Source organism: Dunckerocampus dactyliophorus, chromosome 11 (assembly GCF_027744805.1).
Source record: "Dunckerocampus dactyliophorus isolate RoL2022-P2 chromosome 11, RoL_Ddac_1.1, whole genome shotgun sequence".
In the NCBI taxonomy this organism is placed as follows: Eukaryota; Metazoa; Chordata; class Actinopteri; order Syngnathiformes; family Syngnathidae; genus Dunckerocampus; species Dunckerocampus dactyliophorus.
Genome location: NC_072829.1, coordinates 28,621,244 through 28,638,482, shown reverse-complemented (window position 1 = coordinate 28,638,482; position 17,239 = coordinate 28,621,244). Strand labels below are relative to the sequence as shown.

The following is a 17,239-nucleotide window of genomic DNA, read 5'->3' as shown; positions in this document are numbered from 1 at the left end:
AACCAAAACCTGCCCAACAAAATTTGTGTGTCAAATTTCTATTTAAATTAAAAACTTAAACTTAAGATCAAGCTGTATAATATGAGCATTCTTGCAGTTTTTCCACAACTCGTCCCAAGCTTTTGATCAGGTACATCTACCTGTGAACAGCGGCATCTTTAGTTTTCATCGAGCTTGCAAGAGGACTGCTGAGCAAGCAGCATGCGTAACTCTGCAAATCAACTGTGATTATTAATCAGGCAGAGAGAAAGCATGGTTACTTTGTCAAATGTGTATTGTGGCCATCATGAAGTAGCTTTTGAGCAGCTTCTACTACAGTTTTTCCATTTGTCCCATTTCCATACATACACTGCGCAAATTGACTAACATTTTTTAAAAGGCCAGGTGTCAGTCAGACCACAACACAAACTCCAAGGGCATTGTGGAAAACACTTTTATTTCGCAGGTCACAAGAAAAGTTTGGGGCCACAGGGAAATCCAAAACATCTTCAGTCGCAGTTGCGTTAGCACCTGGCGGCTCAAAGTTTGTAGGGTGGAAGCGTTGAGAGTGGAGGCCTAAAGTGCTTTCGTTCCAGACTGTCCCAGTGTCCACTCACTTGAAGATCTTGCCCTGGTTGACGCTTTTGCCCACATGCTTGAATTCTCCCTCCCACGTGAAGTATTCCTTCACCATGGTCTTGCACTCATCACTGGTTGGATCCAGCTTGCGCCAGTCATATGACTCATAGTCGATTTGCCAGTCTTGAGACAGCTGGGAAGTGGGGAGAGAAAAAAAAAAAAGCTCTTTTAAATACCTGCTATCTGGCCTCAGGTTTTGCAGCACAGTGTCAGATGACAGATAACACTCATGCTGGCTCATCCAACTGGACTGCATCATCAACAAGGAACCTTTTGCCACTGAAGCCTTGCACTCTCGATTCAATTTATTCACTTTCACTTCAGCAGAGTATTTTTCCATGTGACCACAGCATGAACCAGCCTTAACTCACTGAACCAGAGACGGCTGGGATGAATGTGGACTCAACTTTCTCTTCCCCCAGCAGATTAAGATCACGTGCCATGACTGGGCACTGCCTTGCCCAATGACAGGGGGGTAAGCACTTGCGTACATCCAACAGTAAGCGTACATGTGCCTTACACTATCACTACGAATGAAAGGAAATCTAATGCAATTGACCTTTTCCTAAGAACACCCCCACCAAATAGTGTTGCTAGGTCTGTCAACATAGAGCTCCCAAGAGCAACTCTTTTTATAAAGCCGGGCAAGTCTCTACTATTACAATTATTAAAAAGCATAAAGCCTACTGCAAGTAATGCTACATTCAGTAGCAGTAACTCAGCATTAGGCAACTTGCTAGTGCATTGCCATATGTATGCCAGTGTATACAAGGGTTTACCTTGAAGCACACAGGTGCCTGCAGATGTTTGAAGAACATACTGTAATTGACTATGCTGACAACTGCACAGCTTGATCCAGAGGCGGTGTTTAATAGTCACTTTTTGGGGTCAATGTCGGTCAACTTTTGCAGGTACCCCAAGCAATTTAACAATGATTTTAAAACTTAAAAAACATTTCATAAACCAATCCAAAAAATGGAATACAGTAATGCCTCGTTCACTGGTTTCCGATCAGATCATAAACAGAGTAGGATTCCTAAGTTACAAATGGAATATTTTTGTAGTTAGAGCAAAGAAAACCTGTTTAGGTCGTGTCTAGAGGGCTCCGACACTCAGTCAGCTCTACACTCCGATTACCCAATACAAGACATTAAGAGTACACAGTATGGATTAAATATTATAGTATGCATTATATATAGTATGCATTAAATAGAGCGCCGTGAGGAAAAGTGTTGCATCATGGGCTGCTCTGATTGGCCAGTCAGGGATCTGGCTTAGCAAAAGGTCAACTGATTACACATGGTTACTGTTTTTTTTTTTTTTGCTTCAATGCGCATTATGCAGTTTTGTAGGAATGATGACTTTCAACAAATGTGCTGTTGATGTAGCAGAAGTGTTTTGCAAAAAATAAAAAAATAATAAAAGAGAGCATTGTAACAAAGCAGGAGATTCTCAGTCGAGCACTTACAGTGAAAGCCAGTTTCTGGCCTCTGAAGACCCACAGTCCAGAGATGGAGCTGTCATTGTTGGCACCAAACAAAAGGACGCTAGCAAAGGCATTCTTTCGGAGTTTGTCAAGGCGCTGGAACATACCTGTGGATGACAAAGGGGATTTAGCAATTTGGTAATACCATCAAGCCAGTTTACAATATGACCACAGCATGAACCAGCCTTCAACTCACTGCAATCAGAGAGGACTGGGATGAATGTGGCCAAAAATTTCTCTACCCCCTTTTGATTAAGACTTTGCGCCACAAAAAGACACAGCCTTGCCAAATGACAGGGGACATTACGCATCTACACTATGAAACATGGTTGCAGTCAATTAAACCTCTACAGAGTGGTGATACTAAATTAGGAAACCTGTTTTAATGTGAAATTTCTGCTGACGGACAAAAATGGAGCAAAGCCACACCAACAAAACCTGCTGAATGTCTACTCATGTGACACCAGAACAGGTCAAGCAACTACTTACCACTGATAAGGTTGCAGCTCTTAAAGACTTCTGTAAGCTCGTCTGGGTATTTGTACTGGCAATACCAGATCGAGTACCCCTCGGGGTCAAAGTGTTCCCAGAAATGTGGAACGGCTACTTTCTCCGTGTCCTCGTTTGAATACTTTCTCTTGAACTCATCCATGACAAACGTGCTGCAACAGCGGAAATAAGGCATGTTAGCAACATAAGGAGTCTGCATTCATCAAGTGTTGAATCCGTATATGCTCTGCATGTCAAACATGCATCTTCTAGTTTGATTTCAAATGTGACCACAGTATGAACCAGCCTTCAACTCACTGAACCAGAGACAACTGGGATGAATGTGGTGGACTCATGCTTTTTTCTTCCCCTGTCAGATTAAGACTTTGCGTCACAACAGACACCGCCTTGCCCAATGACAGGGGACAACTATTTCCCCAAGGAGAGCCTTTACAAATGCATAATGGCAATATAAACAGTAAACCATTCAAACCATCAAAATAATCCAATTAATTGGGATTACATTACAACCACCACCAATCTTTAGACAACTTAAATCATTGAAAAATTAAGAATGAAGATCCAACTTGTTTTCTCTACCTCTTTGGTAACTCTGCAAAGGGGTCCTTGGCTTTGGGCTCAGCAGCCAAAACAGCATCACAGTCATCCATCTCTTCCTCTGGTTCAGGTTTCTTCTCCTCCTTTTTCTTCTCTTTCTTCTCCTGAGGTTTGGGCTCCTTTGCAGCCTTCTCTTTCTTGGCAGGTGCCTCTTTCTTGGGCTGCAACTCTGCAAACTTCTTTGCTAAAAAGGAACCAACACAAAAGTTACGTTTTCCTAGTTTAGGTAGCTAAGAATGCACGTAATGGGAAGCAACTACTCCACCTATAAAGCCTTCTGAAGAAACCTCCAAAACCTGCCAACAACGCTCAATTTAAATAACATGACCAGCATATTAACCAAGCTACAGTGACATTGTTACGCCAAAGAACTACGTAAAAGGCGCAGTGACACCGCTACCCCACACCGGCTAGCGATTAGCTTCACCACACACTCGTGGCGTTCGCACCACACTCAACACCTCAGGCCACTACCGAAGGGTAACGCTACATATTGGAGCTGCCGCCACTACTGCTGTGTTTTTGTTTGTGTTTGGAAAAGTTAAGGTTAGCTAGGTATAGCATTCCCTTCTATGTTGCTCTGTGAAATCAATGCGCCCAGGAAGGAAGCCTCTTTTAGCTGTTTTTATAGCTTTAAAACACACAAACGAGAGACATGGAAGTTCATGTCATACAAGCATTGTGGATTGTTTCACATAAGGATTGTGGATAACGGGCAAAATTAACTTCACAGTGACAACCAGACATGTTTGTAAATTATCCAAAATTGCAATCACCTGACATCAACTGTTCACTTCCCAGAATGAAATCTACTTTTATGACAGATTTTGAGCATCCTTACCATATTCCCTGTATGTCTACTGTACATGTTATAGTTTCACTTCAAATGTGACCACAGCATGAACCAGCCTTTAGCTCACTGAACCAGAGACGACTGGAATGAATGTGGACTCATGTTTGCTCTTCCCCCGTATGATTAAGACTTTGTGTCACAACAGACGCAGCCTTGCCCAATGACAGGGGACAACCATTTCCCCAAAGGTAAGCTATTAAAATGTACAGTGGTCATTTCATTTCACCTAAAATTCAAAGGTGGCCTGTTCAGACAAAGTTGCATCTTCACTCACCATCAAACTGGGCCATTTTTTCACACAGTTTGACCTCCCCGAGGACAGCCTTGAACTGGGGCTGGTTGACACAGGTGAGGAACCAACGACTGACATTGGTATAAGGCTGACGGAAAGACGGCTCAAGGACCTAGAGGGGGAGAAAAGGGCTGGTTCATCACCCGGCTGAAAGGGTTCTGGAAAGCAAATGTTAAGACTTCATGGCCTACCTGCTTGAAGAGCCACAGCATGGAACAGGCCACAGTGATGTCAGCAAGGGTCACACGCTCACCCACCAGGAAGGTGCGAGTGTTCAGGTGCTGGTTGAGGACTGTGAGCACCTTCTTCATATCCTCCTTTGCCTGCTCTGTGGCCTAGACACACCCAGACAGAAGAATGACTATGGACAGCCAAACAACAGGGTGGTAGGCATGAATTAAATACGCCACATGTTTAACTACACTTATATTAGGATGCTTACCTGCTTGTTGAACTGCATGATTCCAAGAGTGGGGAACACCCATGTGCTCGCTGGCGGGACGATCTCGGAGTCAGCAAAGCTCACCCACTGCAGCACTTGAGCTACAGCTTGGGGAGTGGCACCGCGCAGGGCATCATTGCTCACTGCATTTCAGAGGGACAAAGTTATAAGACACTGACCGCTTGAATATACCTGTACACACTTGGGATAAAAACTAATTTAGTGAACAGCCACAGCATTCACTTCCTAGTGTAGCAAAATAGACTTGCAATATTTTTAATCAATTTTCCGATCACTGAAACTTCACCTTCAGGTTAAGGCTGGGCGATATATCCATATATTTAAAATATTGGTATTTCTTTTAAGCTCGATATTCAAACAAACATCGTTCACATCTATATAAACTGGACTAGCACTGTGCTCTTGCATCTTGACACGGAGGACTGTTTCACTCCGCTGTGTGTGTCAGCGCTCCTTAGCGAGGCTGCTGCCCCCCGCCCCCCTGCTAGATCTGGCGACTTTCCAAATCCTCTTGGCGACATTTTTTCAAAAGAGACTAGCAACAAATCTAGCTACTTTTTCTGACGTCGGAGTTTCTCTTATTTGGGAACAAAAGTGAAAGTAAAGCTCCCGCTGCATACTGCAGTGGAGAACCACGCATCCTTGAGGCGAGATGCCACCGGGTGGATCTCGTCCTGTTACAGAGCGGGATCTCAAACAAAAATGTTCAAAGTAAAGTATTTTTGAGTTGCCGCTGACATTTAAAAAAAATTCCTCTTAAACTGGGCACTTCATGTTGTTCTTTTGGTACTAGCTGAGCATGGCTAATATTGATGATTGTATTTTACTTTTTGTTTGTACTATTATCTCACAAAGAAGTTAGAGTTGATAGAAATAGTTAAAGTTATGGAGTTATTCTGTGGTTGTGCTGGGCTTGTGCTCACTTCTGTGGAGGCAGGCTGCTGGAAGGCCTGCTTGTATGCACCCTTGTTGAACACAAGCTCGAAGTAGTTAAATACCTACACATAAATCACATACTGACCCACTCAGGAAGGAGTACACACGTCTGCGTAGGCGTGTCTCAAGATTAGCATTTAGCCTAGGAACTTCCTAGTTTCATGACTGCCTGCTAATGTGAGAGGGAATCCAGCATGCTGTACTTGTGACATTTTTCACTAAAAGATTTGAAGGACTGAAAAGCGTGTCTGCCTGATCTCTTCTTGGGAAACCCTACCCGGAAGTTTCAAAGAAAATTGACTTTTTATTTTAGCGGCCATTTTACTATATGATTTAAATAATATATATTTAATTAAACAACTTCACACAACTTGAGACTTTACTTTGTCTAAACTCACTTTGTGTAAAAATAAAGATATTCAGCATAAATACATTCGGAATGTGAGTTTTGGTCCATATCACCCAGCCCTACTTCAGGTGGGATATTAATTTGGAAGGATGTGAAAGACCAGATAGAGGTTTGAGGGTTTGCTGGGTATGAAAAAGGTAGGAAACTAGGGATGCTCCAATCAGTGATTTATGCTGCCGATTCTGATACTGATCACATGGTTTAACTGTACATTTTTCAATTCACTTATGATGAATGCTATTGGCCAGGGTCGCCATTAAGAATTTCAAAGGCCCTCGGCAAACGCAAGGTGGCCATTACCTTTATGCTATTTTGTGGTCATTTGTCAGTACATCAAAAGGAATGCGGTTTGTTTTAAAAATAAAAATGGTAAAAAGTCCCATTTTGGAGTCCGAGGACAAGAAGCTAGGTGGATAAAGCTGCAATCTTGCAAAGATGCAAGAAAAGTCGAACAGCAAAAGGTTTGATAAGGGAGTGATAATCAAACATGCTGGCATCGATTGGCATAGCCTGCGTCAAGCTGTCAAACTGAAACCATTGAGGTTTTATGCACTAGTGTTGATTCTTGCTGCAATACGGGACAAAGTGCGTCCCTCGTCGGCCACCCTACGTGACGCAGCACACACATAGGGTTTGCCGCCACACACATATGGGTTTTTGCGATCGACTTTGAAAAGGTATTTATCGAAATATGTCGATCACGTTTTTGTTTGTTTGTTTTTTTTACAAGTCGTCCAACACTTATTCGTGGCCAATCGATCGGAGCATCCCTATTGGACACTGTAGCGTTAAATCACTAGAGGACTTTTACTCACAGTAGTGAGCAATGGCATTGCTCTCAAACAGACAGAAACCGTCATCTCCCTGGTATGCAGGTACCTATTGAGAAGTTTAGGGCACAATTTACTTGCATGCAAAAGAACTCAGTCAAACCAGTTTGTGGTTTATAAGCTCGAGAGGAGAATGCACCAACCTTGCCCAGGGGAAAGTTGTTGAGGAAGGCAGCAGTACGGTTTGTCTGCCCGAAGGTAAAGGCAGGGGCGCTGCTGGCCACTTTGAGGTGAGCGCCGCTGTACTGGGCAGCAATCTGAGCCTTGAAGGCCCGCCAGTTCTCTGGAAACGTGTACAGAGTCTAGAAAGAGGGGGGTCATATCCAAGCGGATCATCAGATCTTGTGCATGAGTCATTCAACAAAATCCACTATCAGAGAAGTATCTTTTCCATTAATTTAGCATCCATTAAAAGGCCACATGGTGTTAAATCTGTGATTTACTTGTATTGTTATGCAGGGTGAAGTAACCATTTAGCCAGAACGTCACGCAGAATCAGTTAATTGAATAGGAAGGAGGAAAAAACATGTTTTAAAATCGATCTTCTAAAGACAGCTGGCACTCACGTGGCACCATACCCCATTTGTATGAACAACCAAAACCTCTACTCTAGTAAAAACCCACAGGTAAACTTAGAAAGTTTTCATCATCAATACCACGGTCATTTCACGGAACCAGTCACAATGTTGGTATGAATTAACATCGCTAACGCCAGTGCCAAGCGATGGGCGTTGTTCACTTTGAATGCAACGTCAGTGTAGCCATGGGCTAACGATTGTTACAATAGTCACTAAATAATTTACGTGGCAAATACAGTCAAATACCATAGCGGGAGAGCCCCCGAATGGAGCCTGCGTTAAACTGTGCCGTGTAACTACCATGATGACAAAGATTGAGGACGGATGGTGAGGATGAAGTCCACATAAAAAGTAACATCCTGAGCCACTCCATCTTACTCACCCCTGCCGCCATCTTCAGGACGAGAGAAAGAAAGAACGACGGCGCGCTCTGATGACGTATTTACGGCACATAACGTGCGCGTACAGGGGGAATTTCCGTATGCAGATTAATGCCGGATTGATTCAAATATCAAATGTGGGTGTGGTGGTGGTGGGGGGGTCTATTAAAATATTTACTTATATTGTTGTATGAACATATACATACAAAACGTAAAATTTAAAAACAATTTACCTGTCAATATTTGCATGCAAAAATAAGGGACATTTTCTGAAAGCCCCCCCCCCCACCACCACGCTAATTCCTGTGTACTGTCAGCATTGTCACCTGCAGTATTAATGTTTCACTCACTGTTTTATTTTCGATCACTCCTTTTATTACAGCACTGTAACAAAACATAACGTACAAGTAGACACTAGATGGCAGTAAAAGGACATTCTCTGAGCCTATTGTCAAATTACTGAATTTTAACATGCAGTACCAGTGAGGATTTGTTTTAATTGACGTCAAAAGGGGAATTTACAAGAAACTATTAAAACAGGAGGGCAACAGGAAAAAAATGGCAAAACTCGGCAAAACTTTCCAGGGGAAAACGGGAGGGCTGACCGGCATGTCCTGAACTGGTGTTATAGTCATATTAAAAGGCACATGCACTAGTTATGTTTGTTGTCAGCTAATGATAGTAATTTGGGAGAACAAAATTGATCATATGTATTTATAATTGTATGCTCGATCATTTATAATTGTGAAAAATATTTTTTTGTGTGTGGACAATCTGTTCTTTTAAACCGCTACTGGTAACATGCTCGCTGGTGGTGGTGGGTTGGCTTCCAAAAATGTAATTTGGAGCGAGTTGCATACAGTCCCCTTAATATATAGCCGCCTAAGAAGCACAGATATAACACAACGATTTTTATTATGATGAATGTCAGATACAATAATCAAACAATACAAAGTTGAAAAACATACCTGAAAACTATAATAGTTACTTATCACAGTGATGTCATGGCGTAGATGTAAAGTGACGAGAACTGTCCACTGAAAAAAACTACAAAAAAGTAAAAAAAATTGTAATAATTCGGTGAGGTGCAATCCACACTTCAAAAGAAAGGCTAGTAAATGTACTTTCACAAAAAAAAAAGACTACATCTGTATCCTCCAAGGGCTGATTAGCTCACAAGGCCTAGAAAAATACAAAAACATGTGGTAATTATTATTTATTCACATTAATAGGATCATGCGATCAAACCAGTAGGTCCAGACAGTGATGTTCTTTATGATGTCATTTTATACCACCATAATCGACCAAAACAGCAATTAATAACAATATACAGTGTTGTGAAAAAGTGTCTGCCCACTTCCTGATTATTTTGTTTTTTATGCAAAATCCAAACTGACTGCCCCCTAATAACGGGTTGGGCCACCCTTACCTCAATAGGATTCAGGTCAGGACTTTGACTAGGCCACTCCAAAGCCTTCATTTTGTTTTTCTTCAGTCATTCAGAGGTGGACTTGCTGGTGTGTTTTGGATCATTGTCCTGCTGCAGAACCCCAGTTGGTCCCAGCTTGAGCTCTTGAGCAGATGGCCGGACATTCTTTTTTTTTTGGTAGACAGCAGAATTCATGGTTCCATTTATTTAGGTCCTTTGGTGTGTGCAGGACTCTCTTACGGACCTTCTATGACTCTGTGGTGGCCTCAGCCATCTTCTACGCTGTGGGCTGCTGGAGAGGGGGCAGCACGGACAGGGACAGGAGCAGGATAAATAGACTGATCAGGCGAGCTAGCTCTGTCCTGGACGGTCCTCTGGACTCCGTGGAGGAAGTGGGGGAGAGAAGGATGTTGGCTAAGCTGACATCCATCATGGACAACACCTCTCACCCGCTACATGACACTGTTGTTTCCCTTAGCAGCTCCTTCAGCAGCAGACTGTTACACCCACGGTGTAAGAAGGAGAGGTTCCGCAGGTCCTTCATACCGACCGCTATCAGGCTCTACAACACCTGAACCATTTTTTATTCACTATGTCTATGCATTGCATGCATTGTCAATGACTATGCATTCTTTACTTGTGTACATACTTGTGTATCTTGCTTGCTGCTGTAACAGATGAATTTCCCTGCTGTGGGATTAATAAAGTACTACTACTACTACTACTATTTAAGTTTTTAAGGTCCTGAAGCATCAAAACAGTCCCAGACCATCACACTACCACCACCACCACATTTTACTGTTGGTATGATGTTCATTTTCTGAAGTGCAGCGTTACTTTTACGCCAGATGTAATGGGCCACACACAGTCCAAAGAGTTCATCTTTTGTCTTGTATTTTCCCAAAGGCCTTGGGGATCATCAAGATGTTTTCCAGCAAAACTGAAATGAGTCTTAATGTTATTTTTGTTCAGCATTGGTTTTGGTCTTGGAAGTCTGCCATGCAGGCTGTTTTTGCCCAGTGTCTTTCTTATGGTGGAGTCATGAACACTGACCTTAACTGAGCAAGCGAGGCCTGCAGTTCTATGGATGTTGTTGTGGGGTCTTTTGTGACCTCTCGGATGAGTCATCACTACGCTGTTGGGGTCATTTTGGTTGGCCAGCCACTCCTGGGAGGGTTCACCACTATTCCATGTTCTCGCTATTTGTAGATAATGGCTCTCACTGTGGTTGGCTGGAGTCCAAAAGCTTTAGAAATGCCTTTATAACCTTTTCCAGACTGATAGATCTCAATTAATCTCAGTTAAGCTATGTTTTAACAGGGGGCAATCACTTTTTTTTTTGTTTCTCCCTTAACAATAAAAAGTTTAATTTAAAAACTGCATTTTGTGTTCAGTTGTGTTGTCACTGACTAATATTTAAATTAGTTTGATGATCTGAAACATTTAAGTGTGACAAACGCAAAAAAAAAAAAGAAATCAGGAAGGAGGCAACCACTTTTTCCACACCACACAAGATAGTTTGTGCACACTTTTGTTTAGCGTTCACTGGCATTTCTGTCATCATCAGACCAAAGGCTGCACATTCAAGAACATGCAGAAAGTAAGGACTTGATTGGGATGCTTAAATAACATTTGATGTGTGCAAACTCGAATATTCCCAACAAAAATGCTGTCTTCTGGGTTGAATACTTTCCTCATTTTTATATCGTGCTATTTTTCCTTACTCAGATGTTACGAAAAGTTTCAGAAATATACTTTATAGAGACAAAGGCAGGGCAGTGTGGGTGCACGTACAGAAAAAGCATAGAGAGCAGGCTCGGAGACGGTGCTGCCTAATTCTGTCTTAAACATTTGGCATTTCTGCAGGTTTTTTGCTATCATTTTGACACTGATCTGTCTTTGGTCAATGCAGCGTTCACATTTGAGCTCAAGTGAATATCTGACATGTCTGTCCAACTAAGGCAGGGGTGTCCCAATCTTTTTCCAGCGAGGGCCACATAGTGAAAAATGCAAAGGACGCAAGGGCCACTTTGATGTTTCAAGAAAAAAATGCATCTCATCTTTGTGATATTGCTGAAAAAGCACATTATTAGTATTACCTTTATTATTTCCCCCCCCCATTTTTGCTGTTTTTTTTAAATTATCCAAATAGTTCAACCTTCTTCTTCAATAATGTTTGTAAATTTTCTTCTCATGATATTATCACTTTATTCCCATAATATTATAACTTTCTTCCCAACCTTAATTTCCAAAAAGTACAAGTTTGTTTCATTTGTTTCTCATAATATTGTGACTTTTAAAAAAAGAACGTTTTTTTCTTTCATGTTTCACATCTATGCTACTAAAACATCATTTTTCATCATATCATGACATTATTCTTGTAAAATCTCATTAGACTGCAACTTTTTTCTCAATATTTTGAGTTTATTCTTGTAAAATTTCAATTTTTGCTTTTTTTTTTTTTTTTTTTAGTTGTCTTGTTAAATTATATTTTTAGAACGTCCCGCGAGGCCAATAAAATAATAAATAAATGGCCCCCGGGGGCTGTGAACTAAGGAAATATACATATTCCAACTGCATTGCTTTGTGTTTCTCCAAATTACAGGACACGCAATTTAAAAAAAAAAAAAAACACATTCGTGTTAGTGTATTATTTTTACTGACTTTCTGTTTTCTTATATAAGATCTCACGGAAATCTACCATTTCGGAATGTAATTTTATGTCAAATACCTCCATTTGCAGGTGTTCAATAGCATCTGAGTGTGGTAAAATTCGCTCAGTTCTGTATACATCATACATCATGAGTTTTATCATGAAGATGCAACACTATTGTGATAATGAGGAGTACGTAATACTCACCTAGATAGTCATCCATGAGAGATCCAATAGCAAACTGGTGGGGGTGGGAGGAAAGGAACAAAAGTCATTTTCTACTGTACTGTATGTCATGTGCAAATACAACGCAGGTATGCCAACATTATTGCATTGCATTGTTTTGAAAAACAACCAAAAATACGTACAATGTCATTTTTGTCCACTCTTGTTCCCACAATCTTAAGCCTGATCTCATCATCTTGCTGGATTACAATGTCCTAGAAAGCAAAACCATATTTGTTAAAAAAAAAAAAAAAAAAAAAAAAAAAACATAGACTCAAGCAGGGGTGTCCAAAGTGCAGCCCGAGGCACATTCTAAATATATGATTTAACAAGAAAAAATAAATAAAAATACAACAGCAAAAACTGACAAATCAGCAGTAATTTTACAAGAATAAAGTCAAAATATTAAAAGAAAAAAGTTGTATTCTAAGAAGAAAAAGTGGTAATTTTACAAGAATAATGTTGTAATATTATGGGGAAAAATAACATCACTTCAGTAGCATAAAGTGGAAATATTAAAGAAAGACATTTCTTTGTCTTATTACTTTTATCAGGAAGAAACTACAACGAATAAAGTTGTCATTTTTGGAAAGTTAAATCGAGGAAAAAGCTACAATATAGGAATAAAGTCATAGTATTACTAGAAGAAAATGTAGGAAGATTATTTAAGAAGAAAGTTTAAATATTTGTAAAATACAAAAAAAAACAACAGCAAAAATGGTGAAAAAAGAGCAAAGAGCAAAGTTGATTCTAATAAGTTTTTTTCACCTATATCACAGAGCTGAGATGCAGTTTTTCTCGAAATATATATAACTTCCGAACATAGACACAAAATATCAAAGTGGCCCTTACATCCGAAAAAGTCCTGACACCCCCGGACTAAAGGTAGGCTGCTAAAGAGCCATTTACACAACACTTCCTAACTGAAAAAAGGTGTGCTTTAGGCCGTTTTATTGCATGACAACAATATTAAAGGAAAACTGCACTTTTTTTGGCCATCATCCACAATCCATACGTGAGACACACATCTTTCGCTTTTCTGCGCAGATATAAAGATATAAAAACAGATAAAAAGAGGCAGCTAAGAATGCACGTAACGGGACTCAACTATTCCGCATATTTGTTATTATTGTGATTAACATTGTTACGCCAAAGAACTCATTTGCTGGCGTAGTGACACCTCGCCACACCACACCGGCTAGCTACTAGCTTCACCACATACTCGCTCGCAGCGCCTCGGGCCACTACCAAAAGGTAACCCTACATATCTGGGCAGCCGCCACTGCTGCTGTTTTTTTGTTTTTGAGTTTGGAAAAGTTAACGCTAGGTGTAGCGTTCCTTTAAATGTTTTGTGACATCAACGAGCCCAAGAAGGAAGTTCTGGTAATGCTTAAAATGACCAAAATACTGTATTATATTATAAGTATTACATGTAATTATGAATAGCGGGGGTGACTAGGCGGAGTAGGTGTGTCCCATTACGTGCCTTAATTACCTGCCTCTTTCTATCTTTAGAATGCACAGAAAAGAGAAAGATGTGCGTTCATGACATCAGGATTGTGGATGATGGGCAAAATACCAAAAAAAGCGCAGGCAAAGCAGGTTTCAAAGTGTTATGCTTTCTGTCTGTACGCTACGGACGTTTGGTCCAAACTGCGCATGTGCATGAAGTCAGAGTCATAACACTGTCGTGATTTGTGGTGTTTTGTGCTTGTAACGCTCCTCCAGCCAAGTGTAGAGTTCAGTTAGTATACAAGTACAGAAACGCACATGTGGCAATGCCAACTCTTCCCATATTCACTGTCGTCTGCACGGTAAGCTGTCCTATTTTTACTGGGAGGTCGCCATGTAAACATTTTTCTCTCACCTCATCCACTGTTTTATAACACGGTGGGTTAGAGTTGGGATCAAACTCCATTTCTGAGGGGATTGACTGAAAAGAGAACTTGTTTAGAGCGGGTGGGAGGAAGTTTAGAGCAAGCAAACCGTGTCTCAAGTTCAGACTGAGAGCTGACTCACATGACGGGAGATGAAACAAGACATGGGTCCAATTTCTGTGAACAAACCAACCTGCAACACACAAGAACAATTTTACAAGTCAGCACCCTGATCGCACAATAAAGCCCTGATCTCAGATGTATGACATCGCTCAGCAAACGCAGCTGGTGTTGTGGCAGCAAATGTCAACAAATTGTAATGAGAGAATGCGCTTAAACATCTGCAATGATCTTACCTTGTTAACTTGAGTAACGACCGCATCCACCACTTCCCCTTTAAACGGCCGGAACACTATCGCCTTGTATTTGACCGGATACAAAACAAAACCTCTGCCCGGCTGCATCACACCTGCACCGATGTTGTCAATGGTGGTCACTGCGATGACAAAACCGTACCTGCACGACAGGCATAAACATAAACAACAGGGGGCCCTTTGGGTCTGCAACTGAGAGAGAAGGCAACTTGGCTGCAACCAACGGAGGAACGCATGGGGTCTGTGTGCAGCCACACTGGGCCACGACCCCCCCTCCTCCCCATGCTTATAGGAATGTTTGCATGTCATAATACAATGCTGTGTTAATGCTCCTTTACTGGCTGTGTGGATGTAGCTGTTACTTCTATTGTGCAAGGCGGAGGTTCATTATGAGTAACTGGCGGGAGCATTCATTTTGCGACACGCCTGCAAATCTATTTAATTGTGTTGTGCAAGGTGGCAGGTATCGTGCGCAACTGGCGTAAGGAACGGCTGCGTTCAGTATGACACGTGATTTGCACTTCTGCATTTGTTTGACTCCGGTTTATTTCTCGTCTTTCCATTCATTTCTATTGCGCAAGACGGCAGTCGATGTCAACAATTGGCGGGAGGGGCGATAACTGTAATTATGATACTGCACCAATGCGCGCCTGCCTGTGCTCGTGCGCGAGTTTGCACCGAGGACTTTGACTTTGTGGATTATTTCTAGCCTTTTTGTTGATTTCAAAATAGCAGGACACGGGCGGGCTCGAGCACAGCTTTTCACATTTTCAAGCGCCAGAACACCACAGGTGAGGTGCAGCAGCTTGAGAAAAAGACATTTTCTTACCGTCAACCTTAGAGCAAAATAAAACAATTTTAAGACTTTTTATTATTAAAATATTTGGGAAAAAATGACATCCCTTGTCATTTTCTTCAAAAAAAAAAATGTAAAAAAAATTCAAATTGTAAAGCTAGAAAATGTGTTAAATAAATATGTATATATCTGTAATTAAATTATATTCATAAGTAATATTTTTAGAAATTTGGTTCTAAAATACAATCTCCTCTGGGCATTTCTGTGTGGAGATGGCATGTTCTTTGCATGTTTTTCCGGGTACTCCGGTTTCCTCCCACATTCCAAAAACATGCATGTTAGGTTCATTGGTGACTCTAAATTGTCCATAGGTATGAATGTGAGTGTGAATGGTTGTTTGTCTATATGTGCCCTGCCATTGGGTGGCGACCAGTCCCGGGTGTACCCCGCCTGTCGCCCGAAGTCAGCTGGAATAGGCTCCAGCATGCCCCCGTGACCCTAAAGAGGAGAAGCGGTATAGAAAATGGATGGATGGATGGAGGGTTCTAAAATAGGAGACGTATAAAGGTACATTGGAACGCAGATGAAAATGATAATCCATAAACCACAATCCTCAAGTTATTTTTTTTTAAGTTAATATGATTATATTTCTTTTTGTGGCGTTATTTTTCACTGTTTCTAATTGAGCGGTGTTCCAAATGCTTTAATGAGCCGCGTGAGGGAAAACGAAACCAAAAGAACATCATTTCAAAGTGATGGCGGGCTGAACGTAAAGCTGTTGGTAGATCTGGCTAAAGTTACAATTGTTAGTATCCAAGACCCTCACAAGACCACCGCAGGAGGACAGACTGAAGATGGCGACACACATGAGGACTTGACGTCCATCTACTCACTTCCCGGTGCAAGTTCCCTCCACCTCAGTGAACAGCTTCTGCTTGACGGTATTTAGAAGATTGGGGCCAAAGTACCTCGGATGAAGTAAAATTTCATGTTCCAGAGATATCTGGGAACATGAAAAGGCAACACACATTGTAATCGAAGATATTTGGATTTGGGGTTAATATAGTAGTACATTTGTGCTACAGAGGTACACGCGGTGAACGTACAATTACAGCATCAGTGGTGGACACAAAGGGCCAATATTGAAACACATACAAATCCAATTGGTAAAAGAGTATGAAAACAACTTACATGATAAAACATTCCCCAGCTTTGTGTGTTCAATCTGTTCTCGACGAAACTATTATAGTGAAATAAATGAACTCTAAGTCTTATTACCAAAGTGCAAGTATGATGCAATACTGGTCTGTATCTGGTGGACGTTCAACGGATGTTCTCGCGTTTTCCCTGCATTATGCCTTCCAGGTGGTGGAATGTGTATGAATAACGTATTTAGTCTAACATTAGGCGAAGTGAGAACGACACAACATCGTCAAATGGCCAACCTAAATCATTCCAAAACATGAACGATGGTATTTTCAGCGATAAATGTGGTATATTTTCAATAATGTGTTTCGTGTCTTGACTGAAAGGACATCTAGCGGCGTGGAGGGAAACATATCAGCGCCTCAGTAGTGTAAGACACTTCCGGAAATGCTGCCGTATTTTGGAATATCCTGTTGCAAAATGACACTCCTCAATAGTATCGTAAAGCAACAGAAGCTGACGCTTCGGCATCGAGTGGGTTTGTCCACTGCTGAGATACGTCAACGTCGCCGCCATATTGGATGTGTCAAGGCTGCGCTGTAAATGAATACAAGTAAACGTACTTGCTTTCATAAAGCGCCTTTCTACAAAGACATTTAAGTTAATTCACCTCGTTTGTACATTCAAGCGCGCACTAATATACTTGGGAAACAGTTATGCACCAACAAATTGAGAAGATCAAATACATTGTTCTTGGTGCCTAACTGTTTTCCAAGTATATTAGTGC

General features: G+C 41.2%; 2 protein-coding genes across 2 annotated transcripts; both read right to left on the bottom strand.

The window, feature by feature from the left end:
* Positions 1-419: 419 nt before the first annotated feature.
* On the bottom strand, positions 420-8,109 carry eef1g (eukaryotic translation elongation factor 1 gamma). Its single transcript, XM_054792411.1, has 10 exons — positions 7,955-8,109; positions 7,138-7,296; positions 6,980-7,043; positions 4,799-4,941; positions 4,548-4,691; positions 4,339-4,468; positions 3,194-3,395; positions 2,594-2,766; positions 2,087-2,211; positions 420-751 (listed from the first exon to the last, which is right to left on the bottom strand). The coding sequence occupies exons 1-10, from the start codon at positions 7,964-7,966 to the stop codon at positions 593-595; spliced, it is 1,311 nt and encodes a 436-aa protein (XP_054648386.1). The 5' UTR covers positions 7,967-8,109; the 3' UTR covers positions 420-592.
* A 739-nt stretch (positions 8,110-8,848) lies between these two features.
* Positions 8,849-16,854, bottom strand: polr2g (RNA polymerase II subunit G). Its single transcript, XM_054792413.1, has 8 exons — positions 16,498-16,854; positions 16,200-16,309; positions 14,493-14,652; positions 14,279-14,329; positions 14,127-14,192; positions 12,403-12,474; positions 12,242-12,275; positions 8,849-9,134 (listed from the first exon to the last, which is right to left on the bottom strand). The coding sequence occupies exons 1-8, from the start codon at positions 16,507-16,509 to the stop codon at positions 9,121-9,123; spliced, it is 519 nt and encodes a 172-aa protein (XP_054648388.1). The 5' UTR covers positions 16,510-16,854; the 3' UTR covers positions 8,849-9,120.
* Positions 16,855-17,239: the final 385 nt, after the last annotated feature.